This window comes from Geospiza fortis, unplaced genomic scaffold, assembly GCF_000277835.1.
Source record: "Geospiza fortis unplaced genomic scaffold, GeoFor_1.0 scaffold26, whole genome shotgun sequence".
Taxonomy (NCBI): domain Eukaryota; kingdom Metazoa; phylum Chordata; class Aves; order Passeriformes; family Thraupidae; genus Geospiza; species Geospiza fortis.
In genome coordinates, this window is record NW_005054425.1 from 1,408,191 (window position 1) to 1,418,334 (window position 10,144).

The 10,144-nt window shown below is 50.4% G+C and overlaps 1 protein-coding gene across 1 annotated transcript in view; it reads right to left on the reverse strand.

The window, feature by feature from the left end:
- LOC102037282 (receptor-type tyrosine-protein phosphatase V-like) overlaps positions 1 to 10,144 on the reverse strand; it is a 45,079-nt gene that overhangs the window by 21,792 nt on the left and 13,143 nt on the right. The window contains exons 12-17 of the mRNA XM_031061775.1: positions 7,930 to 8,202; positions 3,143 to 3,415; positions 1,905 to 2,174; positions 1,214 to 1,492; positions 335 to 469; positions 29 to 233 (exon numbers count right to left, since the gene is read on the reverse strand). Coding sequence (XP_030917635.1) covers positions 29 to 233; positions 335 to 469; positions 1,214 to 1,492; positions 1,905 to 2,174; positions 3,143 to 3,415; positions 7,930 to 8,202 — 1,435 coding nt within the window. The remainder of the gene's footprint in view (positions 1 to 28; positions 234 to 334; positions 470 to 1,213; positions 1,493 to 1,904; positions 2,175 to 3,142; positions 3,416 to 7,929; positions 8,203 to 10,144) is intronic.

The window sequence follows — 10,144 nt, forward strand, 5'->3', positions numbered from 1 at the left end:
CCTCAGGAGGGATGCTGACATCTCTCACCTGTACTGCTCGTTGGCTTTCAGCTTCCCATTGCAGGTGGCCCTGGACTGGCCACACTCCTCTGTCCCCACGGGCACCCTCCAGGTGTTGGGGGAGCTCCTCTGATGGAAGGGGTTGGGAAGGAGCACTGCCAGGTAGGAGTCCTCTGTCCCGTAGTAGTGGTCATACCACGTGCTGGACATGATCTCCTGGGTGGGCCTCAGCACTGCGGGGGAATGTGCAAGGTGACAGTGACCAAAGGGACATCCAGGGCTCCTGCTGCCCTCCAGGGAGCCAGCACAGCCTGGGACATGCAGGGACACTTACGTGACCCGTTGGTGGTGGCAATGACACCGTAGTACTCGATCTGGCCGTTCTCCTCGCTGAACAGCTCGGGTGAGATGATGACTGTGGAACTGGCCTCCACTGGGAACACCTCTGCACGCAGGGGAGGGGGCAGGGCTGGAAGAACAACCAGCAGGCACAAAGTGTCAGGGTGTCCCTGCTCCCAGACCCCCCCTGCTCAGCCTGTGATGGTCCCAGCAGCACAGCCAGAGCCCTGACCCACTGCAGGGCAGGGCAGCCCCGTGGGGCTCCCAGGCACCCCAAAGAGCCCCCAGCTCCGAGCAGCAACACCAGGTGCTTCCTCCTGGGGTCTCCTGGGCTGCTTCCCTGTGGAAAGATGTCACAGACATCTTTTATGAAAAATCCTTTCCTTAGTATTTTTCCCTCCTGAGAAGCTGAGAGGCCTCAGGAACAAAATGTAAACAATGGTTATCTGCTGCTGTGGAATGCAACAGGTGCATCTGTGATTGGTCTCATGTGGTTGTTTGTAATTAATGGCCAATCACATCCCAGCTGGCTCGGAGTCTCTGTCTGAGCCACAAGCCTTTGTTATCATTCTTTCTTTTTCTATTCTTAGGAAGGGATGAGGATCAGCCTGGTTTGTCATGTACACATTGCGGGGTGCCAAGGGGTCTGCCAAGACAAGGAAGGGAGAATGAAATCTGCCTGCACATTCTCTTTCTATTCTTCTTTCTATTCATCCTCCTGATGAAATCCTTTCTTCTATTCTTTTGGTATAGTTTTAATATAATATATATCATAAAATAATAAATCAAGCCTTCTGAAACCTGGAGTCAGATCCTCGTCTCTTCCCTCATCCTCAGACCCCTGTGAACACGGTCACAGAAAGAAGGGACTCACGCTCCACTGCTGTGCTGCAGAGCAGAGTCACAGCCTGGCTCCTCAGGGTGTTCATGCCCACGGTGCTCACAAGGATTTGGTAGGAGGAGTTTGGCTCCAGCCCCTCCAGACTGGCCTCGCTTGAAGGGATGCTCATGGTAAGCCTGGAGGTGGGGGGTCCTTCAGAAAGTCTCTCTGTCACCACCTCATAAGCTTCCACATCTCCAGGAGAGCTTGTCCAGTTCAAGTAAAGGCTCCTTGACTCTGGTAGGCACTGCACATCCTTCACTGGATCTGGCTCTGCAAAGGAGACAGGGCAGGCTCTGGATCAGAGAAATCCCAACCCCTGCCCCTGCCAGCAGCTGCTCCCCAGGCCAGTGAGATGAGCACAGCTGGACACCTGCAGTCTGGGAGCTTGCTGTGCCATGGGCCACAGGACAGTGGGAATGGGCAGGGCCTGAGCTCACATCTGACAGGAGACATTGACAGGGGAGATCTGCAAAGCCTGCTCTGCTCCACAGGAAGCCAGGAGATCTCTGTGGTGGGGCTAGCTCAGGGAGCCAATGGCTACCAGAGGGTCACCTTGCTGGCTTTCCCCATCTCCCACCACAAGACCTCCCATGCCTCTGTTCACACTCCAGACTTGAGGCCCCCCAGGTGTTTCTCCCTCTCCCATCCTGCCCCCTCCCTCCCCGTGGCAGTGTGTACCCACCCACGGGCACTGCCAAGGGCTTGGTGCTGCTCCAGTAGGGCCCAGCCACGCAGCTCAAGGACACAGAGTAGTTCCTGCCTGGGATCAGCCCCTGGAGGAGGTGCTGGGCTTGTCCTCTGGCCAGGGAGTGCCTCCAGGGCAGGGAGCTGTTCCGGGGGTCCCGCAGCCACAGCTGGCACTCGTCCTGCTGGCCAGGGACACTGCCCCAGGAGATCAGCATGGTGCTGTTCCCTTCAGCCACCGCCGAGAGATTCTGGGGAACTGAGGGGGCTGCAACAAAAACCACACCAGGAGCAGTTACTGGTATGCATGTGCTCTCTTCTGTTCCTCAGAGACACAAGGAGGACATGTGTGACACAAGGAAGCTCCACATGTCCAGTGCTAACATTGCCAGAAATGACCTTTAAATGGCAGCTGAAGGACATACAGAGTGAGGAGTGAGAGGAGATGGATTCTTCTTCCTGCTAATTAGCAAGTTTCATTAGAAACCTGCCCCAAGGGCTCTGCACATGACTCCCTGCACCCTGCCAGGGGATGGCTGAGCGTGGGAGCAGGGACCACTGGATTCCCCAAGCAAAGTATGGGGACTGTGGGGACGAGCACATGAAAAGGCTTATTGTGCTTATCTGCATTTCCACATTCCATAAAAAGAAAAAAAAGCCCATCCTCCCCTTATACCCCATGCCAGCAATTCTCTGAGTGCCTGGAAAAAATGCAGCCGGAATGGTGGGGTGTCCCCCCCAGCTGTGAGGCCTCACGGTCCCCCAGGCTGTGGGTGTCATCTACCAGAGCAGCACTGCTGTGCTCTTGTTCAGTCACCCGTGCCTGGAGGAGCCAGTGGGGCCATGGACTACCTCCTGGAACAGCACTGGTGGCTGCCAGGCCCTGCCACAGGCAGCAGCACTGCCCTGCCACACTCTCCTGCCCACCAGGGCTTGTCCAGCCCATGGTCCCACAGCTACACTGGTACCTCCCACCCCACCTCATCCCATCCCTGGAAATATCCAAGGTCAGTTTAGACAAGGCTCTGAGCAACCTGATCTAGCTGAAGATGTCCCTGCCACTAGCAGGAGGGTTGGACTAGATGGCCTTTGAAAGGTCCCTTCCAACCCAAACCATTCCCTGACCCCACAGCTCTCTGGCTGAGTCTCTGCCCCTCCCACCACAGGTGCTGAGCCCACCCAGCTGGGAAGGCTGAGCCTCGTGCAGGATGCAGAATCTCCAGCTCTGACACTTACTTGTCCAGTCACTGATGTTCCCTGCCGAGGCTGCATAGGGCCCTGCCATGGACACCACCTCCAGCAGGTATTTGTGTCCTGGAGCCAGGCCAGAAAAGGTGAATTTGCTGGTGCCTTTCCCAACAGAGACATTGGCTGCCACAATGCCTGAGCCTGAGTGGTACAGGAGGAGCCTGTAACCGTCCTGTCCTTGGGGCTCAGCTCTCCAGGATGCACTCAGCCTGTTGGGATAGCCCTGGTTTGTCATGTACACACTGCGGGGCGCCAAGGGGTCTGCCAAGACAGCATGGGACAAATGTCAGCAAAGGGACCCAGGACACTGCCTGGGGCTCCTCATAGTGCCATCAGAAGGGATCCACCACATTTAATTCTCTAAGAAAATTAACTATGCATTTTAGAGTATTTTACATGCATTTTACTTATTTCTCTAAGAAAATTAACTATGTATTTTACAGTAATTTACATGTATTTTATTTATTTCTCTAAGAAAATTAACTATGTATTCTACAGTCTAGATAAATAACTTTTAACAAGATTTAGGATAATTTATGTTAAACAGCACTTAAACATAGAATGAATAAACTTTAGTCACAAAGAATAATAAACTTAATTTTAATAGAATATTAAAGTGATAAAATGTAACTCAAGTTTAAGTACTTAAGTACTTAAACTTAAATATAATGAAACTTAATCTTATTAACATTCAACTTATTAAAGGTTATTATTTATAAATGTTTTAACTTATTTTTATATTATTAACACAAAAGGTATTAAAATCTAGATAAAATAAATAATATATATATTAGAAGATCTTTATATCAAACAGCACTTAAACTTAGAATGAGTAAACTTTAACCACAAAGAATAATAAAATTAATTTTAATAGAACAGTAAAGTGATAAAATGTAACTCAGGAGTACTTAAATATAGTGAAACTTAATCTTATTAACATTCAACTCATTAAAGGTTATTATTTATAAATGTTTTAACTTATTTTTATATTATTAACACAAAATGTATTAAAATCTAAATAAAATAAATAAAATAAATATAAATCAGAAGATTTTTCAGATGGACAGCACCCTTAGCCTCCACTGTGTGGCTCCACCCACCAGCCCAGAGGCAGCTGAAGGCTTCTGCAAAGTTCTCTGTGCTTGTCTGAGCAGGGACAGCTCTGAGCAGGGAGGGCTGAGGAGGGAACACAAAGCCAGCCTGGGGACAGGGGAAGGTGAACTCCCCACTGCTGCTCCCTCCTGCCTGGCTCTGCCCTGAAGCATGGCTCTGGAGCTCCAGCTGCCCTCCCCCAGGCTGGTGGAGCTGATCACAGAATCACAGAATCACAGAATCATGAGGCTGGAAGAGACCTCTAAGATCATCAAGTCCAACCTGTGCCCCAACACCTCAACCAGACCATAGCACCAAGTGCCATGTCCAGTCTTTATTTAAACACATCCAGATATGGTGATTCTACCACCTCCCTGGGAAGAGCATTCCAGTACTTTATTATTCTTTCAGTGAAAAATTTCTTCCTAATATCCAACCTATACAGAAAACCATAATATCAAAATCAAGCAAAAGTGTTTGCTGTAACAATGAACAGCAGAAATAAAAAGTGGTGGTGATCTATACTTGACTGTTAGTGTCCCTATAGAAAAGTTTAAGGCCTATGTTTCTACAGATTGAAAAACATTCACTGCCTGCAAAGCCAGTTGGAATTCTGTTTTCAGGAAATTCATAAACCTAAACAACACTGGGCAATGTTTGACTCATATTTTTTGGCATTTCGTTTGGATTTTTCATGGCATTAAAGGTGAGAAGTAAATTAGCCATTAAACCATCCCTTCTGAGCAGATGTCATTTATCTCTTCCACCAGATCTTAGCCACAAAGAATTTCTTGAGAGCTGGGTTAAGGAAGACAGAAAATGTCCTGATATAACCTTAGTGCAGAAATAATTTAGATAACTGGCACCCCCAGGTCCCTTTCTGCCTGAACACTGTCCAGCCACACTGTCCCCAGCCTGTAGCATTGTAGGGGATTTTTGAGGCCAAAATGTGGAACTCAGCACTTAGACTTATTAAACTTCATGCTGTTGGACTCTGCCCATCCATCCAACTGATCTGAGTCTCTCTGCAGAGCCCTCCTTCTTTCCAATAGATCAACACAAGCTCCCAGCTTAGTGTCGTCTGCAAATTTACTAATGAAGGACTCGATGCCGTCATCCATGTCGTCTAAAAAAATATTAAACAGAACTGGTCCCAGTACAGAGCCCTGAGGGACACCACTGGTGACTGGCCCCAGCTGGATGCAGCACCATTCACCACCGCTCTCTGGGCCAGCCATGCAGAGATGGTGAGAGTGGGCAGAGCCCTGCTCACTGCCATTGCCTGGGCTCTGCTGTGAAGGTCAGCAGGGCCACATTCTTGACCATGAGCTTTCCTGACTGCCCAGCAAGGCACACATCTGTTGGAACCCTGGATGCTGAGAATTTTAAACTTTCTGTGCTGAAAGGCACAGATCCACAAGAGAACACTGCATTTGACCTGAGGCTGTGGAGAAGGCTTCCAAAATTGATAAATAGCACTGAGATTATGGGTGTGGAGTTGGTTAGAAGTGTGTAATATCACAGGGTGGAAAGCTTAGAGTTTGAGGTTCCAGAATATAGAAATAAATATGAAGCAAGATGGAGGTTTTAGGGCAGAGACAGGTTGCTCTTCTTTACCTTCTTCTTCCTTCTTCTCTGTGAGTTTGGGTGGCATTTTGTGATTGGACAGAAAAGTCCACACTGAGGGCTTCAAGGGATCAGTTATTGGGTTAAAAGGGAAAATAATTGAGGTGTCATTTCTTAATTAGATAGTTTAGCCTTAAAAGACCTTGTAACAAGAGATAGTTAGCCATTTTGTGGAGGGCTGAGGAGGGAACACAAAGCCAGCCTGGGGACAGGGGAAGGTGAACTCCCCACTGCTGCTCCCTCCTGCCTGGCTCTGCCCTGAAGCATGGCTCTGGAGCTCCAGCTGCCCTCCCCCAGGCTGGTGGAGCTGATCACAGAATCACAGAATCACAGAATCATGAGGCTGGAAGAGACCTCTAAGATCATCGAGTCCAACCTATGCCCTAACACCTCAACCAGACTATAGCACCAAGTGCCACGTCCAATCTTTTATTAAACACATCCAGAAATGGTGATTGTACCACCTCCCTGGGAAGAGCATTTCAGTACTTTATTATTCTTTTGGTGAAAAATTTTTTCCTAATATCCAACCTGTACCTTCCCTGATGTAGCTGGAGACTGTGTCCTCTGGTTCTGTCAGTTGCACGGTGGAAGAGACCGACCCCACCTGGCTACAGCCTCCCTTCAGGAAGGTGTAGAGAGCAATGAGGGCACCTCTAAACCTCCTCTTCTCCAGGCTGAGCACCCCCAGCTCCTTCAAACGTTCCTCATAGGGCTTGTGTTCCAAGCCCCTCACCAGCCTCATTTCCCTCCTTTGGACGCGCTCAAGCATCTCAACGTCCTTCCCAAACTGAAGGGCCACAACTGGACACAGCACTCAGGGTTTGGCCTCACCAGTGCCAGGTACAGGGGAAGAATGACCTCCCTATTCCTGATCCAGACCAGGAGCTGTTGGCATCCTTGGCCAGCAGGGCTCACTGCTGGCTCATGTTCAGCCTGCTGTCCATCAGTGCCCCCAGCTCCCTTTCTGCCTGGGCACTGTCCAGCCACACTGTCCCCAGCCTGTAGCATTGTAGGGGATTTTTGAGGCCAAAATGTGGAACTCAGCACTTAGACTTATTAAACTTCATGCTGTTGGACTCTGCCCATCCATCCAACTGATCTAAGTCTCTCTGCAGAGCCCTCCTTCTTTCCAATAGATCAACACAAGCTCCCAGCTTAGTGTCGTCTGCAAATTTACTAATGAAGGACTCGATGCCGTCATCCATGTCGTCTAAAAAAATATTAAACAGAACTGGTCCCAGTACAGAGCCCTGAGGGACACCACTGGTGACTGGCCCCAGCTGGATGCAGCACCATTCACCACCGCTCTCTGGGCCAGCCATGCAGAGATGGTGAGAGTGGGCAGAGCCCTGCTCACTGCCATTGCCTGGGCTCTGCTGTGAAGGTCAGCAGGGCCACATTCTTGACCATGAGCTTTCCTGACTGCCCAGCAAGGCACACATCTGTTGGAACCCTGGATGCTGAGAATTTTAAACTTTCTGTGCTGAAAGGCACAGATCCACAAGAGAACACTGCATTTGACCTGAGGCTGTGGAGAAGGCTTCCAAAATTGATAAATAGCACTGAGATTATGGGTGTGGAGTTGGTTAGAAGTGTGTAATATCACAGGGTGGAAAGCTTAGAGTTTGAGGTTCCAGAATATAGAAATAAATATGAAGCAAGATGGAGGTTTTAGGGCAGAGACAGGTTGCTCTTCTTTACCTTCTTCTTCCTTCTTCTCTGTGAGTTTGGGTGGCATTTTGTGATTGGACAGAAAAGTCCACACTGAGGGCTTCAAGGGATCAGTTATTGGGTTAAAAGGGAAAATAATTGAGGTGTCATTTCTTAATTAGATAGTTTAGCCTTAAAAGACCTTGTAACAAGAGATAGTTAGCCATTTTGTGCCTTGCTAATGAAAGACTGTAGAACTCATAGTTTTGCGGCTGTAACACTGATAAGAAATGATAAACACCTGAGTCTGAACATGAACTATCATCTCAAGTGCCTTCAATCCTGACAGAGGCAGAAAAAACAAGCAGAGAACCCACACACATCCCCTCAGAATAGGTACTCACACGTCCAGTTGCTGACGTTCCCTGCAGGTGCCCTGAAGGAGCCAGCCACAGATGCCACCTCCAGCAGGTATTTGCTCCCTGGGGCCAGCCCCGTGAAGGTGAAGTTGTGGGTGTCCCTCCCCAGCGAGGCTGTGGCTGCCACAGTGCCCAGGGCTGCCCGGTACAGGGTCAGGCTGTATCCATCCCTGCCCCCAGCTGGGGCCCCCCAGGCCACGCTCAGCCTGTCGGGGTGCCCCGAGCTCAGCAGGCGCACGGCGGCCGGGGGCAGCGGGGCTGGGGAGGAAACACAGGTCACTGCCAGCAGCCACTGCTGTGCTCAGCACAAGGACATGCTCCATGGGGAGGAAACACAGGTCACTGCCAGCAGCCACAGCTGTGCTCAGCACAAGGACATGTTGCAGGTCTGTGCCATAAAGTCCCCCCTGCCCCAGAGCAGGCTTTGCCCCCGAGCAAGGCAGTCCTATCCAGATAGCTCAGTCCCTCTTGGAGACAGAGTGCCCAGATACCCAGGCTGCTCTTAGCCGCTGCTACCTTAAGCAAGCTCAGTGGATTTCAGCTCTTTAGTGATTAGCAGCTCTCTTAGGATTTTCACATCTTGCTTGCTAAGGCGCCAGTGGGCTCGGGAGAGAAGCAGATGAGAGAGAGAGAGGAGAGGTCCTGATGGTTCCACAGCAATGGGTTTATTGAGGGGTCTGTGAAGGGTTCCAGTGACAGCTCTTCTTCTGCCAAATGGGCTAAAACAGCCCCTTTTTATAGGGTACAGAGGGATCCAAACTTGTCCAATAGTAGGGGTTAGGGGAAAGTGACCTATGGGGTTACAGAGATAAGCCAGGGTCCGAGAGGTGCAAGACAGGGGCTTATTTTGCTGTCTCATCATGACTCAGCAATTCCTACTGTTAAGTCTCAGCCCTCCACGGGGTCTTAGACAATTCTATGGGGTCTGCTACAGTGCCAGGCCTGTGCTGCAGGAGCTGGGGAGCCACCACACCTCGTGTTAGGGACAGGACACCCAGCAGCAGGACACAGACACCTGATGGTCATAGTGCAGCAGGATAGGTGCTCCCCGAGGGAGGATCCCCTCTGACAAACACCTCCTCATCCTCACTTGTCTCTTTTCCACTCCCATTTCACCTCACCTTTAATGATGCTCACCCTTACTGGTCCCTCACATGCCCTCCTCATCCAGGTCATGCTCATTCCCTCAGCCCAGTGGGAACACCTGCACCCTGCCATGAGCACAGGGGTGTTCCCACACCCAGCTGCTGGGCAGGTACAGCCCTGGCACAGCCTCTGTTCTCTGACCAGCCCTAGAACCTTTCTGGGTGGGGAGAAGTGCTGGATTAGCCCATCTCCAGAGCAGAGACCTGTTCTGCTGGGAGGACTGTGGAGTGGTTTCTTGTACTACACTGATTAATTTCATGAACCTTTATGGTAAAGTGGTTTCTACCTGTGGGAAAGGACTCAGTGAGCCTCCTGTACACATCTGTGCTTCTGTGCACAGGGAGATGGGTCAGCACAGGCAGGGAATGTCGCAACACAGGCAGGGAATGACCCAGCACAGGCAGGGAATGACCCAGCACAGGCACATCTGGGCAGCTCTGTTTTGTAGCTGGGCAGCTCTGTTTTGTAGCAGGCCCAGAGGCTGCAATGCCTCCCTGGCAGTCAGCAGCCCAAGATAGGAAATGCCCAGTGATGATGACTGGACCTTAGAAGCTCCTTTGTCTGCCTTCAGACCTTTGCTCATCTCTCTGTAAGACTGTAGGTCACTTTCCTTTGACCCTTACTACTGGACAATTTCTAAAACTCCTGTATGCTATAAAAACCCCTACTTTTGCCCAGTTTGGCAGAAGAGCTGTCCCTGAGAACCTTCACAGAAGATTCAACAAAGACACTCCTGTGGAACCTCACACAGCCTTCCCCTCTCTCTCCCTGTGTCTGCCCAAGGCACCCAGCAAGCAAAGAGCTGAAATCACAAATGAGCTGATAATCACTAGAGCTGATATCACCTAAGCTTGCTGAGGTGGCCTGGGAGCTGTTTGGGAACTCAGGCTGTGCTGAGCAGGGCTGGGCTATCCAGACCCCATTGGGAACTGGGACAGGCTGTGCTGAGCAGGCCTGGCCTATCCAGACCCATTGCAGTCCCCCGGGATACCCCAAAACCAACCGGGGCTGCATTAGGCAGGATCCCCTGTTCAGCTCAGACACATCCCCCATG